The 24,748-nt window shown below is 41.7% G+C and overlaps 2 protein-coding genes across 2 annotated transcripts; both read right to left on the minus strand.

The window, feature by feature from the left end:
• Positions 1-11,820: 11,820 nt before the first annotated feature.
• On the minus strand, positions 11,821-15,083 carry LOC119770002 (uncharacterized protein K02A2.6-like). The gene is made up of 3 exons (XM_038264024.1): positions 14,186-15,083; positions 12,920-14,108; positions 11,821-11,839 (listed from the first exon to the last, which is right to left on the minus strand). Exons 1-3 carry the CDS (start codon positions 15,081-15,083, stop codon positions 11,821-11,823), a joined length of 2,106 nt encoding a protein of 701 aa, XP_038119952.1.
• A 4,917-nt stretch (positions 15,084-20,000) lies between these two features.
• Positions 20,001-22,918, minus strand: LOC6052321 (mucin-19). The gene is made up of 4 exons (XM_038264034.1): positions 20,770-22,918; positions 20,563-20,691; positions 20,144-20,484; positions 20,001-20,066 (listed from the first exon to the last, which is right to left on the minus strand). The coding sequence occupies exons 1-4, from the start codon at positions 22,679-22,681 to the stop codon at positions 20,001-20,003; spliced, it is 2,448 nt and encodes an 815-aa protein (XP_038119962.1). The 5' UTR covers positions 22,682-22,918.
• Positions 22,919-24,748: the final 1,830 nt, after the last annotated feature.

Consider the following 24,748-nt stretch of genomic DNA (forward strand, 5'->3'; position numbering starts at 1 on the left):
AAAAATATAGACGTACAGGGTGACACCACTACAGGGTGTCAACTCAACCCTTACTCTTTCTGTTGCCCATTTAGAGGATTGGTGTATTCGGCAAAGTTGTTGAGAAAGTTATTTAACGTAACTTTTTATCATTATGGGAACAGGGTGACACCACTACAGGGTTTCAACTCAATCCTAACTTTTTCTGATGGCTATTTGGAGCATTAATGTGTTCGGCAAAGTTGTAGAAAAACTTATTTTATGTTTCCTCCAACAATGAGTGACGCGATGACACCACAACAGAAGGGAGGAGGATACTCAACACAATAAATTCTCATGATGGTCTTTTAAAATATTGATTTTTGCAGCAAAAGTGCATAGATATTAATTTTATTTTCTTCAAGCTACATAAATTTATTTCGATGTTTTAGCTTATCTCGTGTTCCGTCATAAGCCCAAGCTGAACCTCCTTCCATCAGAAATTTTCCCAGGTTTTGGATTCCCTGGGAAACGGGAAACATAAATTTAAATCCCGTCAATTCCCGGGATCCCAGGTATTTTTTTAAATTGCCATAAAAACTATTTTTAGTACATATGTTTTTAAACCTTAAAATCATAGAATAAGTTTATTGTCATGAACTGGTGAGAGTCTAGACTACAATCTTAAAGGGAAAGCAGTTGGTATTTTTAATGTACTTTGTTATGCTTTAGATTTTCAATCAACTGCAATTCTTGTGTGTTTCATGTGTTTCAGATTAAATAAGTAAATATAAGCTTATAGAAAAATGTATTTTATAAGGTATGAGAAAAAGAAAAAAAATAAACAATGAAAATTACATCCAGTCATTGTTACATTTTTGATAAGTTTAGAATTTTGGTTTTTAAAACTTATATTTTAATATTATCGTTTATCTTCATTTAAGTCCGTCTTTTGGTGCAAATCAGAACTTCAATATAAGTTGGAATAGTAGATTTTACAGCATTATTTGGTGTACTAGGTTTTTGTTTTGTTGTTATGTTAAATTTTAACCAAATCAATCAGAAATATCAAAACATTGTGCAAAAATGTGGATTCAACATTTTTCCCAAAACGATACATTTGTCCCAATTCACAGAAGATGATTGTACCGAAATATAAATGGTAAACTATGAAAATTTATTTTTATTAAAATAACATTAATTAACGTAAATTATAACCTAATATTTAAACAATGCATAAAATTACACAGAATTTTTTATAAATTTGTACTCTAAAATTTCAACAATTTTCCATAAAAAGTAAAAATCACGCTGTCTCAATAACATTTTGAACGCTATAAAAAAACTAATCAATTACTCAGTATTCAACTGTTCCACTATTTTCATAACAAAATTTAAATTTCCTGACCAAAATATGTATTTTTTCAAGTTCCGGAAAACCGGAACAAAATATAAAATTTCCCGGATTCGGGAATTCCCAGTTTTCAAAATTCCCGGTCATTCTGTCCCGGGAAATCTCAGGAAGGACGCACTAGCTGATTAATTCAAAGTGAGGAACAGAGTTTACTGGTATTAAATGGATTAAGTAAGTCAACTAAGGAGAAAATTATCTGATAATTGAGCATAATTATTCCAAAATTTAGTGAAGTTTGATGAAACTTGTTTGAATGCCTTTGATTTAAAAGTAAGCCTTATCTCAAAGTGAAATTAGATCAAATGAAACAAAAATGATGCAAAGAAAGGTTTGAATTTGTCAATTCAACAATAGACCGATTCTTAGCAAAGCTACACTAAAAAGTCACTTTATGAAATTTTCAATACAATATTTTAAATTAAAGATTTAATTATTGTTATGATTGCTATGTTCTTCAAATACGTTTTCTTACCTCAAACGCCAAAAATATTGACCAAATAAGGACTGCAAGCCATTGAATGGGAGATGAGTTTTTTCATAAATCTGCTCCTTTCGTTGTCCCGTCGCGCTAAGAAATGGCTAGCAAAACTCAAATTTCAACTAATTCGTTCAGTTCATGGAGCATAAGATTCGTTTTTCAATTTTTGATAATGTGTAGAAGAGCAAAATAAAAATAATATATGCTGGCAAAACTGTAGCGATTATATTGGAGTGCCTTTTTAAAATTCCAGTTTTACGATATTGTCCCGTTACGCTACTTTTTTTATTCAGGGTAATTCTCCGCCAACTCACACAGCAGTTGCCCCGACCCCTCTTCGATTTGCGTGAAACTTTGTCCTAAGGGGTAACTTTTGTCCCTGATCACGAATCCGAGGTCCGTTTTTGATATCTCGTGGCGGAGGGACGGTACGACCCTTTCATTTTTGAACATTGTCTGCACTACAACTTTGTAGAACATTGTTACACTCTTAAAAATAACCCTGCAAAATTAGAAATAACACGAAATTTTAAAATGAAAAATTTTGTTCTAAATGAAAAAATGACCCTTCGAAAAGTACACTAAATTTCCCTTTAAATTACATGTTCCAAAAATGTTTACAGTTGAATAACGGAAAATGGCAGTGTTTTTAAAACTTTTTTAATGTTTTTTCGATGAATAATACGGAGTTCTGAGTACGCTATCAAATTGGGCGTACAATTTTACATAAAAGTCCCTTTGACACCAAATTTCTATCTCATCACCATTTCAGGCTGCAAATTATTGAAAAACACCACTTTTTTGGCATGTTCGAAAATGGAAGGGGTCGTACCGTCCCTACGTCATGAGATATCGAAAAACGGACCTCGGATTCGTGATCAAGGACAAAATTTACCCCTTAGGTCAAAGTTTCACACAAATCGAAGAGGGGTCGGGGGAACTTTTCCCGAAAAGCACAGGTACAATATTCTTCATTCTACATAAAATTAATTTGTAGGAAAATGAATTATCTTTCCAAATATGTAAAAAAATTAGGGGGGTTTCTTCTTTTATTTTGCAGTAGTTTTAAAACATGTTCGGATTACTCTTTCAAAACAAGGAGATAAGTCAATGGCATCAATTCAAACATATTTTATATTTCTATTTTATTCATTATTGCAGAGTTGTTTAGCCGAAAAAATGTATGATTTGAAATGCACTTGAAACAAGTTGTATTTAAATGTTCCAAACTCAATGAATAACTCGTGAAGGTTTCTAGCAAATTTTTCATGAATATTTTAATTTTAATTTAGCTTTAAAAGTTTCTAGAACATTATGACATTTTTATTGGAAATTAAAAAATCAAAGTTTATCATTCATCTTCCCTTTAAAATTGCCTTCGAAAGCATCAAGCTCCTGAAGCTTGATAATTTTAAATTTTTTACACTTTACCATAATTTGGCATTCGTATCATATTTTCAAAATGATTCCCAATTTTTGATGTTATTATAAGTTTCAACAGTTTAAACACTGCAAAATCCTCTTTTATTCGATTACACATTTGAGCAAATTTTAAAACCTTTTGGAAATAGTGATTTTTTTTGCAGCCCACAACTTTTAAACTAAACAATTTGTTTTCCACAACAACATTTTTGGCATGCTAGAAAATATTTGAAAAAAAGGCTTGATATACTAAATTTAAAGATATTCCCTAATGTTTGTTTTACCTTGGCAATGATCAATGGAGGATCAATGGAAGGCTAAAAACAAATTTAAAAATTCAAGCCGAACTTAAAAAAATGCAATTTGTTATAACTTTTTTTGCTTAAGGCTCTGAAAGGCATCATTCCCGATCGGCCGTTTGGAGGCCATGTTTGTTTTGGAAAAACTTTCAAATCTTGATTCAGAATGTTTCATGCAAAAATTGTTTACTTGTGTTGTTTGTAGAAGCAATTTACATAAAGTGAAAAATAAAGTTTTTTTCATTTCAATTTACTATTTCTGGACCCTGAATTCAGAATCATCATTGACAGTCATTGCTCCAAAAGTAAAAGACACCATCTACCACCTTAATATGGCTAGAACTATGGGACAATTTTGAGTAGTTTTTAATATGCATGCATGCTTTTCTCGGTATTTGGAAGAATTTTCAGAAAATCTTAGAAATTGAAGCTTAACATTGCTAAACCATGCTGGAAAATTTGAGCATCGCAGTATAAAAACAGCTAAAGTTATTTGCAAAACTTTAAAATGTTGTGTTTTCATCTAATTTTCTTTGCACTTTCATTATGATTTTGGACAATATAAGCATTTATTTATATTGTAAGTGTTGAGGTAAATAGTTTTGCCATAATCTTCATTATTCTGTAGATAGATGAGTCCAAAACATCAAAATGCATTTTTAATTAAATTTTCTGCAAAAGCGTGGTTAAAATGCACCGCTGTGAAGCTCCTTAGTAAAAACAGCGGTGACATCTAGTGGTGACTAGTGAAAACTGATTTTACATTTTGCCCCATGTTGTGGTGCATTTTGCCCCGTTGTTGTAGTGCATTTGTTGCGGTGCATATTGCCCGCATGGTTGTTTGAAATGAATCAAAATGATTTTAGAAATTTGATATTTTCGAACAATTTTGAGGTTTTAAGACTTTTTCACATGGATGACGAAGAATAATAGTTGTTTTAGAACATCAAACAAATTCTTCCACAGTAATGCTGTAATGGTTGAGAAATCACAGTTTTCCCTTAGATATTATATCAAGGACATTATTCTGGTCATACAATAAATTGCAAACGGATTATTTAATTATTGATATCCCGCCCAAGGTAACCAATAAATTGTTCGAAAATTTTCTAATTGCGTGTAGCGAAATATTTATTTTTTTTTAAATTGCTGAACCTTTACTTAAGGGTACTTTCAGACTTAAGTAAAGTTATTGAAGTCTTTTTCAAGATCACTATTTTGACTATTTTAAGTATTGTTATATTTTTGTCCTCTGTTATTGGATTTTTGAAATAATTTTAGATAACAGAATGAGCTATTTTTCAAACAAATCTTTGTTTTTTATGTTATTAAATTATTGTCGAAAAGTATTGTTGCGTACATTATTCCCGACTGTATTGAACTTTCAAGAATCATTGCCAACATTGAGCCAAAATTGTAAGTTTTATTGATTAAACATCTTTTTTATAAAATCATTTCAATTATGGTTCCCTCGATTTGCATAAAGGAGTACCGTAAACCGGGGTGACTTTGATAGGATTTCAAATTGTTTTTAGAATATTTTCCAACAGGTAAGGGTTTTCTCAAGATTATTATTTTTAAAACATGTACTGGGGTAGGCCACACTAAGTCCATGCACTATTTTGGAAAAAAAGTTTTTTCAGTAGTGTTTAGAAAAATAGTTATGTTAAAAATTCTTAGTTTTAATTCCGGGGTGACTTTGATAGTCATTGTTTTTCTTGCTAAAATCATATTCAAGATGTTCCAACTTTAATTTTACGTTAAATTTACCATCACTAAAGTAGCTGATATAGTTTGTAAGAAAAAAATCAATGTTTATGTTAAGTTAACTAAGTTTATAACCTTTTTAACAAAATACATATAAATTTTAGGTAAAATTGCTAAAAAGTCGGAATTTTGCCTGAAATTTGTTAAAACTGGTTTTGTTTATAAAATTATTGATTTATATTGCATTTTATACTGAATTCGAAGCACGAATCACAAGTTTAAACATTTTACATGAAATTTGTTCAAATGAAAATGCCTATAAATTTGAAGATTTTTTTTAACTGTGTTTCAAAAACACATATTATTTATTATTTACAAACTTATTGAATCTTCTCCTAGTGGAAAATTGTCCAAAGAATCCGAAAATGCATTCCGTTTTCCGATTCAAAATCATGTTCATTGAGAAAATCATGACACTTTGAGAAGTTTAAAATAATGACTTTTATTAACATTTTCTTAACTATAGTTAACTAACTTTTAAACTCTTCAAAATTTTATGAAAACTTCTTCTTGAGGAACTTTGAACACTTCTCTACCACGGTCAGTATGTTTCTGAACCATTCCTTACGTTTTTAATTGTACTCTTCATTTTTCGGAAAAATCGCAAACCTATCAAAGTCACCCCGGCTATCAAAGTCACCCCGTTTTACGGTATCAAAAGATCTAATTTAATCCACTTTTTTTCCTTTCAATAATATTCAATTAATTATTTGATAATAATTTAAGTAATTCCGAGCACATTTAACTGATTAACATAAAATTCACCCATTAAAATTTTAGAGGTTGTTGAGGTACTCTATTTGAAATTAAAATTCTTTAGGGATAGGATAATTTAACTTAAATTACAGGTTTGAATGAAAGTTATGAAATAACAGGCGGTTGTCGTGTGATCCTCTTAACCGAATGTCATGAAATAAGCTTCTTTGCACTTTTGCTGCAAAAATCAATATTTTAAAAGACCATCATGAGAATTTATTGTGTTGAGTATCCTCCCCTCCCTTCTGTTGTGGTGTCATCGCGTCACTCATTGTTGGAGGAAACATAAAATAAGTTTTTCTACAACTTTGCCGAACACATCAATGCTCCAAATAGCCAACAGAAAAAGTTAGGATTGAGTTGACACCCTGTAGTGGTGTCACCCTGTTCCCATAATGATAAAAAGTTACGTTAAATAACTTTCTCAACAACTTTGCCGAATACACCAATCCTCTAAATGGGCAACAGAAAGAGTTAGGATTGGGTTGACACCCTGTAGTGGTGTCACCCTGTTCCCATAATGATAAAATGTTACGTTAAATAACTTTCTCGACAACTTTGCCGAATACACCAATCCTCTAAATGGGCAACAGAAAGAGTTAGGGTTGAGTTGACACCCTGTAGTGGTGTCACCCTGTACGTCTATATTTTTAAAAGATAGCCCTGTTCATATACAACAACTTTCCAGAAGACACTTTTTACCTAGGATGCACTTGAAAAGAGTTAGAAATAAATGTCGTACTCATATTACGTAAATGTACTGCCAGTGTTGTCAGAAAATATAATTTTCTTAACTTATTTTCCAATCGAACTTTTGAAAACGCTATATCTTTTTTCAGTAGAGAGATAGGACCATACTTTCTTCGGGAAAGTTTAAGAGGACAATCAGGGCTACACTCCTACGGTATTGGTTTTAAAATTCAGTGAAACCTGAAAATTATAAAAATCAAATTACAAAAAAGTTGGTTTTCCCATACTAAATCCCATACAAAATTGAATCGCTTTGCGCAAAGTGTGGGCTGAACCAATTGCTCCCAAATTTTGGGGGTTGTTCAGGGACCCAAAGGGACCGAAAAACTTTGTTCTGGGTTGATTTGATCAATTTGAAAATTTTCCATATAACGACGAGCCAGTCTAATGAGTATAACGCATTACATCAGAGAAAAAATGTTTTCAGTTAAGAGTGATCGGAGACGATCGGCCTGCCGGAGCCGTTCGGAGACTGAGCCGATCAGAGAGAGGAGAGTAGAAGAGAGTGAAACGAAACTATTGGCACTAAGCCCCGGGGCATGGCCTTTCTCTAACGTGGGATTTCTGCTCCAGCGCCTCTGACGAGACAGGAGAAACCCGGACCGACGTTTTACTTCACCATCCGATAGAAGCTCAGTGGATAAGGCGGGAATCGAACCCGCGTCTCATAGCATCATCGGGATCGGCAGCCGAAGCCGCTACCCCTGCGCCACGAGACCCCGAAGAGAGTGTTCGGGAGCGAATCCCGAGCATGGGTAAATAACGCAAAATAATACCATTCAATGGAATCAATACCAAATTTTGGTTTTGGCGAGCCCTTGAAAAAATGTCTAAAGTGTAAGTTAATACCAATCTTTGTTATTATACCAAATTTTGGTATTGTTCTGTTATTGGGCAAATTTTAAGAAAATGTCGAATTTTAACATACTGTTACTTACTTACATACTAAAAATGCAAATCTACTCCAAATTAAAGCCAACTATTTTATTTTGGTCTAAAAAAATCATTTGTGATCTTTATAAATTAGGGAACACCATGCATTGGTATTGTAAAGGTATTTTAAATAAAAATATTATAAAATAAAGGTGAAAAAAAGGTAAAAAAAAATTTAAATGATGTTTAACATTCTTGAAATTATGCTGATACATTTGAAAATGATAAGAAACACATTTATATATATATATATATATATATATATATATATATATATATATATATATATATATATATATATATATATATATATATATATATATATATATATATATATATATATATATATATATATATATATATATATATATATATATATATATATATATATATATATATATATATATATATATATATATATATATATATATATATATATATATATATATATATATATATATATATATATATATATATATATATATATATATATATATATATATATATATATATATATATATATATATATATATATATATATATATATATATATATATATATATATATATATATATATATATATATATATATATATATATATATATATATATATATATATATATTTCAGTTATAATATAACCGCCGACCTTACAAGTCGCATTATCAACGCCAGTCCGCAGTTTGTGTGCGCGTCGCCGCTTTTTTAAAATGTGCACCGTAGACAAAAACAGTGTGGTTCTGGATTTTTGTCAACTCAAACCCAACCAAGCCCGAAGCTTGTAAAAATTCCTCGCAGACCTTCAAGTAAACCATGAAAACTTGCGAGCATTGCAATTATGCAATAGAAGAAGAATAGCCGTGTTGCAGTTCGCCGACTCAGCAGTGGCCTCGTCCATCATCGACAAACCTCTGGTATACCAGGGTTGCAAAATCCCGATTTACCAGGACAACAACGCTACGGAAGTTCGTGTGCTTGACCTACCTCTAGGCACAAGCAATGACGACGTAGTAAAAGTGATGAGTAAATACGGCGAAATTTTGACCATCACCAACGACCGCTGGATTAACTTCTTCCCAGGAATCCCAAATGGAGTTCGGACCCTGCGGATGTTGCTGAAACAGCCAACGCCGAAATCAATCACTGTAAACAATGCTGCTGCAACAGTGACGATTATAGGCAAAAAATCGCTTTGCAAACTCAAAGCAAAGAACAAAAAAATGTGCGGATTCAACTAAAAAAGGTGAACCAAAAAAGCAGTACACCACCGATTGAATTTGAGCCAAGTAGCAGCAGCAGCAGCAGTAAAAGCAACAACAGTAAATCAGACCAACATCCAATGCAACCAAGTCAAATTGACGAGGAAGACAACGATGGATTTGAGACCGTGCTTTCTAAGCACACTCGCAAAACCCGGAAACGCCTTCAAGCATATTTGGACGCGGATGACGAATTGACGACAAAACGAAGAGAGATGGCTGAAGAAGAAACAACAGATGAAGAAGACGAAGATGTCATAAAAGCAAAATATTATAGGAATAAGTGTTATGAGATAACTGTTAAATCCCTGGAGGAAAAGGACGAAGATAAAATTGAAGAACTTGATAATTTAAGATCAAAATTTTCCGCTAAATATTTGCAACATAGACAGAAATCGTTAGAAAAAAGGCATGGTAAAAATTATTGAAATATAGCCAGATAAGTGATTTAAAACTCTGTAACCTTTCCTCTTCCACTATCCACCTTGAAGAGATGAATGCACAATGGTGTAAAGTCTCTATAATAAAACAAAAAAATACTAGCAACTTTCATTTATTCATGAAATATTGTAGCTTTCGCTATTCAGTGATTTCAAATGTAGGAGGTCCTACATGTACAAAAGGAAAAGGGATACCTTAAAACTAACTTATAAACTATATAAAGAGCGGATCTGTTGAGATGAACAACCCTGTAGTCGTCATCGAGTCGACCTAGTCGGCCGAACCCCCTGTCGACCTCACGCGCAGCTGTCAGAGCTACAAAACAACAACAGCAAATGTGTTGCGTCATCCATTGTAAAAGCACGCGTTCAATAAAGATCTCCAGTTTAGTTAGACAACTTACGCGTTTTTCTTCGGAACAAATCCGACCAACCTGCCACTCTGCTCATCAGGTTATGAGCCCAGGTTGCGCGAGTGCTGAAAAGTTGTTTTTCGCGGCGTTTTAGTGAGTGAAGTTTGGAAGATGGTGAAACGGATTGAGGATGGAGACCAACGGCGTTGTTGCGGGGTGCCACTCTTCGTTGGCTCGAACTACCGGTCGTGGAAGTGCCGGATGCTGGCCGTGCTGGACGAGCACGAGCTGGAAGAATGCATCCAGCAGGAGGCGGCGGAAGTGGAGGAGCTGAAGGTGAAGGAGGAGGACACGGCGGCGCAGAAGGAGGTAAAGATGAAGGCGGCGGAGAAGAGGAAGAAGAAGGAGAAACGGTGCCGGTCGTTTCTGTTTTCACGGATGGATGACGACCACGTCGAGCAGGTCCAGGACAAGTCGACGCCGAGGGAGATTTGGCTGGCCCTGGCTGCGATGTATGAGCGGCAAAGTTTGGCGAAACGTTTGCACGTGAAGCAGGAGCTAATTCTGCTGCGCCAGGGGGCGACACTCTACGGGAGCACTTCACGAAGTTTGACCGGATCATTCGTGAGTTGAAGTCTACTGGAGCGACCATCGATGAACTCGACGTCATCTGTCACCTACTGTTGACGGTGAATCCGAGGTTCGCGATGGTGGTGACGAGCATTCAGACGGTTCCGGAGCGAGATTTATCGCTGGAATTCGTCAAGTGCCGTTTACTCGACGAGGAGACGAGGAAGAACTCCAGCGAATCGGTTGGTGTGAAGACGGGGGAAGTGGCTTTCTCGGGAACGAGTGCGCTGAAGTCGCAACAGCAGAAAAAGAAGAAGGCGTTCAAGTGCTTTGTTTGCGGAAAAGAGGGCCATGAAGCTGCAGACTGTCCGGAGAAGAAGTCAGACGCGACGAAAGCGAGCGCACGCTACGGGTCGAGTGACGACGAGGTGTGCTTCGTCGGCGTGGAGAAGCTTCCGGAGCTGCGGGAGGTGAGCTGGATCGTGGACTCTGGTTAATCGGAACACATCGCCAAGGATCGTGAGTTGTTCGAGGAGCTCGTGCCGCTGAAGAACCCGGTGACAATCGCCGTTGCCAAGAAGGGGAAGTCGATCGTTGCTGAGCATCGTGGCGTGATCCGTCTGACCTCAGCCGTGGACGGGAAGACGATCCCGATCGCGCTGAAGGACGTTCTGTACATCCCGGAAGCCAGCGCGAACATGTTGTCGGTTCGGAAACTGGACGAGCGCGGGCTGAAGGTGGTGTTCAGTTCGGGAACAGTGAGCATCAAGCAGGAGGCGAGAACTGTGGCGATCGGAAAGCAATCGGAGAGGCTGTACCTGTTGGTTCTACACGAACGTGGACCAGGTCGCGTGCCTGAAGATCCGGAGGGATGCTCCGAGGGCGCAAGCGACGAAGCGGAGAAAACCGAACCACTACGAGGCCGAAGCAAGCGAGAACCGAAGCAGGACAAGAAGGCGAACACGGGCTTCGCCTTGAGTGCAGCTGACTTCGCCCCTGTTGCGTTGTCGAAAATCGAGGAGCAGCCTGACGCATCGAGGAAGAAGACTGCTGGTTCTGCGCGGAAGCCGGATGCCGGAGCGGCAGAAACGTTTTTGGAAGTCTGCGTCCCTGCAGCAACGAAGATCAAGGAGAAGTTGAGAATAGAGAAGATGCGAGCGAGGCATCGACGAGCGAGTGGAGCAGGAAACGGGCAAGGAGCCGGTGAGACCTGCTGCGAAGGAAGACCGAAGGAAGATCATCGAGGTAATCGGCCTGGAGCAGGCGGATGTCGTGGGTGTGCTGATTCAGCGGGGGCTGATCATTGTGATCCGGTGGCATCGTGCGGGACATGGCGACTCCCAGGATTGAGCGGGAGGTGTTGAGATGAACAACCCTGTAGTCGTCATCGAGTCGACCTAGTCGGCCGAACCCCCTGTCGACCTCACGTGCAGCTGTCAGAGCTGAAAAACAACAACAACAAGTGTGTTGCGACATCCGTTGTAAAAGCACGCGGTTCAATAAAGATCTCCAGTTTAGTTAGCAAACCACGCGTTTTTCTCGGGAACAAATCCGACCAACCTGTAACTCTGCTCATCAGGATCAATGCAGCTGAAGACTGCAATGATTTTTGTCGAAATGCATCAATTATCTTATTATTACATCCAAAGAGTCAACTTCGGCTAATTGATGAAGTTCACTGGTACTGAACCAGGGAGGAAGTTTCAGAATCATTTTCAGAATTTTGTTCTGAATCCTCTGAAGTTTTTTCTTCCTGGTTAAGCAACAGCTTGTCCAGATCGGCACAGCATAAAGCATGGCAGGTCTGAAAATTTGTTTATAAATTAACAGTTTATTCTTGAGACAAAGTCTAGAATTCCTGTTTATAAGTGGATACAAACATTTAATATATTTGTTACATTTAACCTGGATACTTTCAATGTGATCCTTGTAAGTAAGGTTTTTGTCAAAACCAAGTCCAAGATATTTCACTTGATCCTCCCACTTTAAATTTACCTCATTCATCTTTATAATGTGATGACTTTTTGGTTTAAGAAAATCAGCCCTTGGTTTATGAGGGAAAATAATAAGTTGAGTTTTTGCAGCATTTGGAGTAATTTTCCATTCTTTCAAATAAGAATTGAAAATATCCAAGCTTTTTTTGTAATCTTCTTGTGATGATACGAAGGCTTCTACCTTTGGCGGAGATGCTTGTATCATCAGCAAAAAGTGATTTCTGACATCCTGGGGGCAAATCAGGCAAATCAGAAGTAAAAATATTGTATAAAATTGGACCCAAAATGCTTCCTTGAGGGACGCCAGCACGTACAGGTAGTTGATCAGATTTGCTGTTCTGATAACATACCTGCAGAGTACGATCCGTCAAATAATTTTGAATAATTTTCACGATGTAAATCTGAAAATTAAACCTTTTCAATTTCGCAATCAAACCTTTATGCCAAACACTGTCAAATGCTTTTTCTATGTCTAGAAGAGCAGCGCCAGTAGAATAGCCCTCAGATTTGTTGCTTCGTGTTGTGTACCCGGGGGCGCGAACCAAACGAGCGGCCACAAAGTCGCAAGAATAAACTAGACTTAAGCTTAACAAATAGAAGAAACGACACTTGGAGAGCTGGAGGTGGAAACCGTAGTCGCGGATGCGCTCGAGCACCGCGTGCAGGTTGTGTAGATGCTCTTCCTCAGTGGCCCCGCCAACCAGAATGTCGTCCAAATAGACGCGAACTCCGGTCAGGCCAGCGGTCATGGAGTCCATGATCTTCTGGAAAGCGCCCGTGGCTGGACGCACGCCCGGTGCCAAACGGTTGAACTTGAAGAGCCCCCGGTGCGTGTTGACCGTGAGGAGGTTCTTCGAATCCTCGTCCATTTCGATCTGTAAGTAGGCGTTGGAGAGATCAATTATGCTGAAATGGCGCATTCCAGCAAGGGATGCGAAGATGTCGTCCGGCACTGGCAGCGGGTAATCGTTCGGCTGGAGCGCGTTGTTGAGCCCGGTGGAGTAATCTCCACAGATCCGGATGCTGCCGTTCGCCTTCCGTACAGCCACAATCGGCGCGGCCCAGTCGGAGTGCTCGACGAACGAGATGATCCCCAGGTTCTCCAAACGCTTCAGCTCGTCCTGCAGCGGTTCGTAGGCGGTCTGCGCAACTGGCCGGCGCGGCACGTACACGGGCTGTTGATTCGGCTTCAGAAACAGCTTCACCTTCGTTTTCGTGCAGAGGCCCAGAGTGTCCAGAAAGACCTCCGGAAACTTTCGCTGCAGCTGGTGAACTCGGTCCAGAACGCCGTCCGCGACAGTCACCCGGTTGCACACAGAAGATAGCGGGACGGACCACAAGTCGAAAGCGTCGATCAGGTCCAACCCGAGCAGGTTTAGGTTGCTGTTGGGTGCAACGTAGCAGACGGTTGAGCGGCAGGAATCCTGCAGCGTCACGCTGCACTCGAACTCTGCCTCCAGCTTGACGTGGCCTCCAGACGCGCTAGTAGCCTCGTGACTTGTCGGGCGAGTTGCGGGAGATCCAAGAGCCAACCAATTATCGCGGCTGATCACCGTGATGTCCGAGGCCGTGTCGATTTGGAGCTTGATCGGCTTACCGTTGATCAGGATGCTGACAAACTTCCTTCTGCGACGGGCGCTGGTCTGGTCGCTCGAGACCTCCTTCACGCTGGAACGCTGCGGTTTCCCGGACGGCCTCGCGAACGCGCAGTAGCCGTCTTTGTGCCCGATTTGTTTACACTCTTTGCAGACGTGTTTTACAAAGGGCAGGCCTCCGTGTAGTGTACACCACCACATAGCCAGCAAGGGGATTTTGGCGTCTTCCTTGCGTCCGACTTCTGTTTTTGTTGTGGTTTGTCTTGCCGTTTCTGGTTTGACTTGCCACGATACTTGTCAGAAAGAGAGTTGACAACAGAAGTGGAGGAGTGTGTGGCGTTCTCGATCAGTGCTGTGTCCTGCTTCAGGTTGAGGAGCCGCTGACATTCGGTTGCGAGGGTGTCGACCGTAAGTGTAGCAGCATCCGTCTCGAGTTTGGACAGCAGTCTGGTGCGAATTTCGGAGTCCCGGTGCGAGCGTAGTCCGCAAACGAAGATCAGCGCCTTGAACTCGTTCTCCTTCAGGCTGCTCAGCTTGAAATCCTCGCAAAGTCGATTCACCGCGCCAGCGTAGGCGATGAAGTCGTCCGACTCCGGCTTGATGAACTGCAGGCACTTGCAGCGCTTGTTGAACAGGGATGTTCGGCGGGAAAAAATCTCCTTCAGCTTCGTCACGGACTCCTCGAAGTCGTTATCCTTCGGCTTTTTCGGCAGGATGAAGTTGGCGTATCTGCTGTGCGCCCGAGTGTCCAGCTTCCGCAGTAACAGTCTCACCTTGCTGGCATCATCGAGCTTGCAAGCATCCTGGGAGAAAGTGTCCGCGTACCGCGAGTACCAGACGTCGAACAGGCCGTCATCGCTGTCCGGATCGTAATGAAACTCGACCATCGTGTTGGCCAACGACTCGAGTAGGAACTCCTTGTTGTCGTTGGTGTTGGCGTTGAGCTTCGGTGGCGCGATGATAGGCTTGGCCGTGACGGTCTTCACGAGGTCCTGAAGCGCCTTCTGCTGGGCTTGCTGCTCCTTCTGGAGGTCCTGGTTCTGGAGGCAGACCTCGGTCAGCTTCTCCAGGAGGCTCTTCAGATCCGGGTCACTCATTGTCCGGTTGAGGTTAGGTTCGGCGGGTAACGTAGAGCCGGGTTCTTTTCACGTTTATTCTGTAACAGCGACTAACAGTAATGATATGCAGAAAAACTAAAGGTACAATTACATCTCCGATCGCGCCTCTCTCGACCTGGGTGCTACCAAGGAGTACAGCGAGTCGCAAAATTGTTGGAACGGCTGGTGGTTCTGTGGGAACCCAACACTTCGAATCAAATTTGAAACTCTCAACAACTGATGAGTAGTTGAATGCCCAAGGCGAAATCCAAACTGCTCATCAGCGAAAATTGAATTCTCATTAATGTGCGTCATCATTCTATTAAGAATTATTCTTTCGAATAATTTACTAATAGATGAAAGCAAACTAATGGGCCGATAGCTTGAGGCTTCAGCAGGATTTTTATCCGGTTTCAAAATCGGAACTACTTTGGCATTTTTCCAACTACTGGGAAAATATGCCAAATCAAAACATTTGTTGCAAATTTTGACCAAGCTACTTAAAGTTGCTTCAGGTATTTTTTTAATTAAAATGTAAAAAATGCCATCCTCACCAGGGGCTTCATATTTTTAAATTTTTTGATAATAGATTTTATTTCATTCAGATCCGTATTAAAAACATCATCTGATGAAAACTGTTGTTCAACAATATTCTGAAATTCTATTGAAATTTGATTTTCAATAGGACTCAGAACATTTAAGTTGAAATTATGGGCACTCTCAAACTGCTGAGCAAGTTTTTGAGCTTTCTCCCCATTAGTTAATAAAATATTATCACCGTAAACTGGGGTCAATCGGGACACATGGGGCGAATTGGGACAGCAGTTTTTACCATGTTGGAGCACAATATTTTGATTTTTCTGGTTGGTTTCGGTTAGAACAGACTCAGGCCTACAAAATGTGTACATCCGTTTCTAAATTTAAAAGTTTTAAGTGCTCTAAAAACTGCTGTCCCTATTCAGACTGTAGTCCCGATTCACCCCAGATTACGGCACCATCTTTTAAAGAAGGGATTGGTTTCTGAGGTTTCTTAAGAACCTTTGAAAAAACACATTTATATATTTAGACGATTAACTTTACGACAACAATAGGTTTAACGTGAAAAATTTAAAAATTTAGAATGGATTTTGCTTAACATTGTGTACCTTGTTCGTCATAATCGATAAACTCAAAAAAATAATGTCAATCTTTGTCAATTTGATAAAAAAAACTATTTCAATACCAAAATGTTGGTATGCATGTGGTATTCGAAAATCCTTTTAATATTGGATTTGTATTGAATCCAATTCAGTTGGAATCATGCATCCTCGAAAATTCCACGAAAAATGCCACGCTGCCTGGGCTACCCAAGAAACCAAACAGCACTAAAACAAGTCAGTGTTCAGCACTACAAGCGCTTTACCAGCTGTGGATTATTGTTTTGTTTTGTTTTGTTTGGAGGGAAAAGCCCGTTTGAGTGGATCGCCAACCGATGGGTCCTTCTCAAATAGGCACAAAACCTCTTTTTTTATTGTCAACAGATTTACAGTCCAAATGACAAAAAGGCTTTTACATAATTACTTAAACTAACCTATTAAGCTAACGAAAATTACATACAATATAAATAAATAAATAAATAAATAAATAAATAAATAAGCTACAAGTGTAAACCTAAACTAGAGGGTTAAGGGGTCGGGAATTTTCTTCTCGGAGAAACGTCAAGAATTGAAGTTTTGAACAGGACGAGACAAATTAAAATCGAAAGACGAGTAGCACCGATTGAAGACTCTGCACATGCTGGAGAATGGTTCATTGAAGGCGTAATTGGTGCGAGCAAAGGGTAGGGTCAGAAAGGCAAATGAGCGAAGTGTTCGCCGGCGAATGTTGATGTTGAGTTGTCCGACCAAGTAAGGACAATCAATGTTGGATCTCAACAGATCAGAAACAAACACGGTTTTCGCTAAATCTCTCTGACAGACAAAAATCAAGATGAAGGAAATCACATCGACTGGCATAATCCAAAGATTGATTGGGAGAGTAGCGCAATGCGAATCGAGTGAATTTGCGTTGAACAGCTTCAATTCGATTTATCTCGTTAGCATAAAATGGCGCCCAGACGATAGAACCGTATTCCAAGGTGGATCTGACTAGTGAACAATATAAAGTTTTTAAACATTGAATATCTCGAAAGTACTTAGTCATTCTGAAGATCATACCGAGCAGTTTGGATGCCTTAGAAGTCATGTAAGCCACATGATCCTTAAATGAAAGTTCTGCGTCAAGCATGACACCCAAATCTTTGACACAACGATCACGTTTTAAAGAGTTTTCAAATAGTGTGTAGTCGAAGCAGACCGGCGACCTCTTCCGTGAAAACGTTATAACTGAACATTTAGTGGGGTTTAACACCATTTGGTTCAGCTGACACCAATCGGAGAAAACTTTGATTTGCTGTTGAAGGAAGCGACAGTCTGAGGGTTTCTTGATGATAGTGAACAGTTTGAAATCGTCAGCATAAGAAAGTTTCGAGCACCGAAGTTGATAGTTGACATCGTTGATATAGAGCAGGAATATAAATGGACCTAAGTGGCTGCCCTGAGGTACCCCGGATGTCACAAGGAATGGCGATGAAAGGCAATCCGCGATTTTTACCTGCATCGATCTTCCGGTTAGGTAGGAGTAAACCCAGTCAATGAAAGTCCCGTGTAAGCCAATACGTCGAAGTTTTGCGATTGCGATTCGATGATCGATCTTGTCGAAAGCTGCAGAGAGGTCGGTGTAGACCGCATCGACCTGGTACCCACTTTGGATTGCTCGTTGTATTGTGGAAACATAAGTCACAAGGTTTGTGTTAGTTGACCGTTTGGGGAGAAATCCGTGCTGGTCGTAAGCAATGCCCGAAGAAAAGTTATGCAGAAAAAAGTTAAGCACGATAACCTCGAAAAGTTTAGACATTGCACAGAGGGCTGCAATTCCGCGGTAGTTGCAAATGTCTCGTTTACAGCCTTTTTTGAATATCGGGAAAACAAATGACTCCTTCCATCGGTCAGGAAACACCCCGGAGCTAAGAGACATGTTATAGATTTTTGTTAGAGGAAGGCAAATGCTGTTAGAACAACTTTTCAAGACAACCGAGGGGATACCATCAGGTCCGGCGGAGTGGGAGCATTTTAGCTTGGCGCTTGCAGTTCTAAAGTCTTCGTGCGAGATGACAACGTTCGAAGGGATGGGTAGCGATTCTGGAACTCGAGCCGCAGCGTTGGATATTTCTTGTTCAGAAAGATTTTTATGGGTGAACACGCTAGAGAATTGGGCACGGAACGCATCACAAATTTCTCTCGTATTTGTTGCATCGACGCCGTCACGAACCATGGAATTAGGAAGGCCGGACTCACACCGCTGTTTTTCACGTAGTTCCAAAACCCTTTAGGATTTTTCTTCAGGTGTTTTTGAACTCTAATCTGATGCGCGAGAAACAATTTCTTGTTAAGGTGCTTGTACCGATTGTTTATGTTGTTGACCTGGAGACGGTAGAAGCTAGAATGGCACTTCGAGAAGCATTTCAACGCAGAACGTTTGGAGGATTTTAGTCGTTTGAGAGCAGGAGTGGACCATTCCGGAGTGACAGGTGGTTTCCGACACTTCTTGGGGACGAACTGATCAATTGCGTACAATAGAACGTGAGAAAAAACCTCCGCAGCAGAATGGACATTCCGTGATGCAAGCAGTTCCTCCCAATTCATGTTGTTCAGGAAGGTGTTCATTCCAACGTAGTCAGCTTTTTTGAAGTTGTAGTATACAGCAGTCTTACTATCGGCGAACTTACAGGGAGCGCTATCGAAAATACTCAGGTGCAACGGAGGATGATGCCGAACATCTTTTACCAGAGGTGCAGGCGCGCGGGAAACTCGGTAATATTCCGTAACATCGTTGCTGACAAAACAAAGATCAAGCAAAGCGTTGTTTTCGTTTGTGATTTCACTAATTTGAGCAAGATTTGCCAGGTGGTGGTCGTCCAAAAAGCGCGCTGTCACTGTGCTAACGGTAGACCTGCTAACGTCGACGAAAAGGGAACCATCTGTGTCGGAAATCCATTTGAGGCAGCTGAGATTAAAGTCGCCCAGGACGCAGATACTGTCATTAGCTTTCAATTTAGATACGACCCACAAGAGGGACTGGGTATAACGCTCGACAAGCTCAGAATCGTTGACACGGTCCGGTGGAAGATAAACGACGCAAATGTGAACGGATTTTTCAGTTAAAGGGAGAATTACCCAGACGAGTTCGACTTCGGAGGTGTCGGGGACCTTCATTTCACGTGGTTTAAGTTCTTTGCGTACAGCAAGAAGAACACCGCCCCGCTGGATTTCGAACTAGTAGAACTTGACCTATCCTTCCGGTAAACTTCGTAAGTGTCATCAAATAGCTGGCTGGATAGGGTATGAGACTGTAACCAAGTTTCGGTAAAGGCATAAAGGTCATAAGAAGCATCGGAGCACGCGAGCTTGTATTCAGCTAAGGAACTATTCAGGCCGCCAAGATTTTGGTAGTAAACAGAAAGAATGTCTCGTCTGGTATTCGATGTTACGGAAGCGAGAGCTGAGCAGGGCTTTGATTGCTATGAACGACGCCTTGAAGTGAACGAATCGACGCTAACAAAGTCGGGCCAGAATGCTGAGTTGGTAATAACATTGGTAAAAGCTACAACATCGGGCACGGTAACTTTGAACGACACGAATGTTAGTGGTCGAGAGTCTGAACGAGACTCAGAAGTCAGTCGTTGACAGTTAAAGTTATCATAGCACCAGCCGGTACGGCTTTGGATGTAATTAGCGATTTGCTCGGCCGTTGTTGCGGGGTCAAACGGTTTAACATAGAAATGCTTCCAGGTAAAAGCCGGGGCAGTTTGCTGAAGAGGAGGAGCCAAATTGTGTTGAACTAATGGTGGTTGTAGGAAGGGCTGTAAGTGGGGCTGTAGCTGCTTCCGGTTCCGGGGACGAGCAGCTTTTGTTGTGGCACAGATTGTGGATTGTTGTTGATTGGTTGCACTCTAGTGTTGGCAGCAAGCGAAAATGCCGTACTTCTGTTGGCTGCAGGAAGATGGAACCCAGCCAATGTTGATTGTGATGTTTGGAAGGCATTGTGAGCTTGTGGTTGTCCAGACGCTGATCGAGAGCTGCCAGATTGCCGGTTGGTAGTGGATCCGAAACGAAAAACTGGAACGGTTGGGAATCCAAATGAGGGGCGGCAGCACCTGCGGCTTCGGCCGGACATATACCCGAACGAGCATTACCTGCACGGAAGGTTAAAGGTGCGGAGGGCGCGACTAGGTTCGGCGTCGGTAATCCAGGTAGGGTGGTGATAGTTGCGGCGCTGGATGAGCAGCGGGTCCCGAAAGCACCGGGTTGCGTCGAATAGTTTGCTGGAACGTTTTGGAAACCGAATGAGGGGGCGGCAGCACCTGCGGCTTCGGCCGGACATATACCCGAACGAGAATTACCTGCACGGAAGGTTAAAGGTGCGGAGGGCGCGACTAGGTTCGGCGTCGGTAATCCAGGTAGGGTGGTGACAGTTGCGGCGCTGGATGAGCAGCGGGTCCCGAAAGCACCGGGTTGCGTCGAATAGTTTGCTGGAACGTTTTGGAAACCGAATGAGGGGGCGGCAGCACCTGCGGCTTCGGCCGGACATATACCCGAACGAGCATTACCTGCACGGAAGGTTAAAGGTGCGGAGGGCGCGACTAGGTTCGGCGTCGGTAATCCAGGTAGGGTGGTGATAGTTGCGGCGCTGGATGAGCAGCGGGTCCCGAAAGCACCGGGTTGCGTCGAATAGTTTGCTGGAACGTTTTGGAAACCGAATGAGGGGGCGGCAGCACCTGCGGCTTCGGCCGGACATATACCCGAACGAGAATTACCTGCACGGAAGGTTAAAGGTGTGGAGGGCGCGACTAGGTTCGGCGTCGGTAATCCAGGTAGGGTGGTGACAGTTGCGGCGCTGGATGAGCAGCGGGTCCCGAAAGCACCGGGTTGCGTCGAATAGTTTGCTGGAACGTTTTGGAAACCGAATGAGGGGGCGGCAGCACCTGCGGCTTCGGCCGGACATATACCCGAACGAGAATTACCTGCACGGAAGGTTAAAGGTGCGGAGGGCGCGACTAGGTTCGGCGTCGGTAATCCAGGTAGGGTGGTGACAGTTGCGGCGCTGGATGAGCAGCGGGTCCCGAAAGCACCGGGGTGCGTCGAATAGTTTGCTGGAACTGATTGCGTCGAGTGGTTTGCTGATCGGGAGGTTGAAGATGCGGCATGCCTGGCTCGTTTAGACGTTGGTTGTAAGAAGGAGTTTGGTGTCTCACCAGACAAATGGCTAGCATCGGCTTCGAGAGATGAAGGTGTGTTCGATGCTGTGGGAGGTGCGGAATTTCCTTGAGGCAGTGCGGTATCTTGTCCAGCTTCGGCTGGACATATACAATTTGTGCAATTACCTGTGACAAAATGTTGAACTGCAGGCAAAGGTGCACAGGATGAGATTCCACCATCAGCGGAAGCAGCGGGCAGAACAGATTCGGCTTCCAGTGGATGCTCGGCGCTGGTCTGTAGATAGCTCGCAGGGCTTGTCGAAACATCCATAGCGAGCTCGATGGTAGGTGAATTCGGAGTGGTGGAGGTCGTTTGAGTCGGTGGGTCGTAAGTGGTGGAGGTCGTTTGGGTCGGTGGGTCGTAAGATCGACGAATCACATTGCCGTTGTCGTCGAATTGAACATAGTACTGGTGAAATTCGGAATAACTTATTTGTGGTGCAGTATCACGTCCTGCTTCGGCTGGACATATACTTGTTGTGTAATTACCCGTGGAAACTGAAGGTTCTTCAACCACAGGGTCGGTAGCTTGAACAGGGAGTTCAGGTTCAGGTTGAACGGGGGGAGCAGCGAGCGGAGGTACTGCACTTCGGGCTGGCTGTTCAGGAAGCTCGGTAGGTGAGGTTACACCAGCAACTACAGAAGCGAAGGTAGGAGTGGGAAGGTCGGCAAGATCTTCAGCGGCAGGAGAAGGGCTGTGCTGGAGGTTCCTTTTACGCTTCGAAGGGCATTCTTGAACAGCATCGTCGTCACCGGCAGCAACTTCGTCGTCTACATCAACGCTGCCCTCGCTGAGTTTGCGTTTCCCATTTGCGTCAGCAGCTGATTCGACGGCCTTATCGCCAACCGAACGAATAGAGAGATCCAGGGCAGCAGTGTTGTGTAAGTCACCATGGCAGGCTTCCAGAGTAGCGTACGATAGCTGGTTCAGCTTGGAGATGTTTCCAATCATGTTGTAGCAAGTTTCGATTTTCGACTCGAGGTTGGTTTCCACACGTCTCAGGAGAATGCGGGTGGCCTCAACTGTTTCACAAATATATCCCACCTTGCGGTGAAGCCGAAACAGAGAGTTGTTCTTGCAATTTTCACAGAACCAAAACATTCCTGGGTTGTCTCTCAGCGCTGAAGAGCCGGCAGCTGTGAGTCCAATACACTTCCAGTGGAAGCTTTTGTCGCAACCGCCGTAGCACTGAATGAGTTTGTTGTTGTGCCTCACGCCAGGGTTACTGCAGACATCGGCCGCGCAAAGCTGCGGACGCGTCATGTTTGTCTGTATCGCCGAGCCCAAGGCTGGCAGCCAGATGATAAAGTAGCCAAGCGATAGGTGACGAGCAGGACAGAAGGTAACAATAGCAGAAATTTCTCCAAAATAAACTTAACTAAATTAACTTAATTGTCACTAATTAGTTAAAAACTTCACTTCGCCGAGACGGACTAGAGCGCGATAGTCGCGATGAATCACGACGCGGGTGAAAATGATCGGTTTAAAACACGAAAAAGTACTTCGAAAGTGTTTGCTATATTGACACGATGTAAACAGACTTGCTATAAATTTTACAGTGCCTGGGCTACCCAAGAAACCAAACAGCACTAAAACAAGTCAGTGTTCAGCACTACAAGCGCTTTACCAGCTGTGGATTATTGCTAACAAGTTTAGACATCTGCACTAAAAGCGCTTTTACAACTGATCTGCGATCGGTTTTGGACTTTATATTTCTGATTTCCAGCTAGCCTCTACTGTTGTTGATCCAACCCTGCACAAAACGTCAAAAAAATGAGAGAAGCAAAATGTGGCTCTCTCGGCTCTCTCTATTTCCCTCCCCTCTTCTGATCTATTTTTGGTTTGTTTACTACCACGTTACCGACTCAGCTGTCCGTGTGGGGAAGAGCCGATTTTTGCGTGAAAGGTAGATGTTGGAGATGTGATGCCTTGATGCTTGAGTTTGCCGCCGATGTGTTGAATTTTCTGCGCCTTTATCCATTCGCCCAATATGGAGTTGGCTTACCGCAGCTGTTTTTAAACCTACCAATGCTTGTACTTTGCATGATACCTAAAATAACTCTGTGGTATATGCTCCGTCAGACTCTGCTGGGGCAGGTTCCTCCTTTATGACCAGTACCCCTGTACCCACGGCGAATTCTGAAGATTCTTTAGGCACCGAAGAGGCCCGAAAATGTCAACCTTTAGGCCAACCTACATTTTTCAAAAGAAGCGATTCTCTTCCATAATAATCGCAACATTAGTCTTCATTTTGTTTATTCAGCTCTTACGAAAAATTTCGATAAGGACTGTAAAAATCTACAGCACCTGCTAAAGCATGAAATCACGGTGAATCTCAGCCACCAACTGACAGCGGAAATTTTCTCCGCAGGTTTGTGATGGTTGTTCTAGTTGAAGGGATGAGCGAGTAAGAAATGTGTTTATTTTCGTTTGCTTCTTTCTCTCTCTTTCACACCTCTACTGTGTTGCCAGTTAATGGGAAAAAAATCCAGCAGTGTTGCTAGGAGTAGCATTAATTCAGCTGCATTTCAATTTTTGTAGAGCTGATTTGTTCTGATCTTAGCTGTTTTATGACTAACTAGCTGGTGAATGCTGATGAACAGCTAATTTATGATTTATATTAATGCTGGATGGTTACTTGGGTATAGCCTTTCTCGTTCTGGTTTAGTTTGTTTCTCTTTCTTTGAATTTCCTGATATTTTTGCCTGCAGCTAAAACATGGTGATGCAGCAGCAGCTCGTATTCAACAAGCGTTGATAGCTCAGTTGGTAAACGGGTAGCTAAAATGGTGTCTGCACCTTACCTGTCATGAGTTCGATTCCAGTATTCCTCTAGTTTTCTTTACCTGATATTTTTTGGCTCTCCAAGCAAGACTTCGTTTTCCTGCGAGGGGGATGACACTCCGCGATTTCATTGAAATCGCACCAAATCGCGTTAAATTCTTCCATCTTTGCTCATCGTACCTACATCGCGGTCTTTTTTCGCTCATCGCGCCAAATCGCGCCAGATCGCGCTCATCGTGCTCATCGGGTTCAGATCGTGCTCGAATGAAAATTTACATTCATGCAGTCAGAGTTGCCATACAAAATTCGTTCTAGCAGTTTTCCATGAAACTGGCCATACTGTTGAAATGTTTATTTTCATTGTTTCGAGCAGTCCAAAAAGGTAAATAAACCGAAATTTTTCGTTGTTTCGGGACGGAAACTGGATCGTGAGGGCCTCCAGCCTGCCAGTTAAGGCAATAAGCCGGACCTGTTTTGCCTGCGATGTTCTAGAGCATATTTCGGTATATATTAATTGTTTAATTGTTTCTTCAGCAGATGATCGTTG

This window comes from Culex quinquefasciatus, chromosome 1 (genome assembly GCF_015732765.1).
Source record: "Culex quinquefasciatus strain JHB chromosome 1, VPISU_Cqui_1.0_pri_paternal, whole genome shotgun sequence".
NCBI classification, from domain to species: Eukaryota; Metazoa; Arthropoda; class Insecta; order Diptera; family Culicidae; genus Culex; species Culex quinquefasciatus.

Coding starts and splice junctions, on each gene's coding strand:
- LOC6052321 (XM_038264034.1), bottom strand. CDS start 22,681: ATGACGCGTCCGCAGCTTTGCGCGGCCGATGTCTGCAGTAACCCTGGC. Junction 20,692..20,769: donor ACCTTTAACCTTCCGTGCAG/GTAATGCTCGTT, acceptor AAAACGTTCCAG/CAAACTATTCGACGCAACCC. Junction 20,067..20,143: donor TCTTCCTGCAGCCAACAGAA/GTACGGCATTTT, acceptor CCACAACAAAAG/CTGCTCGTCCCCGGAACCGG.
- LOC119770002 (XM_038264024.1), bottom strand. CDS start 15,083: ATGAGTGACCCGGATCTGAAGAGCCTCCTGGAGAAGCTGACCGAGGTC. Junction 14,109..14,185: donor AAAATCCCCTTGCTGGCTAT/GTGGTGGTGTAC, acceptor TCGGGCACAAAG/ACGGCTACTGCGCGTTCGCG.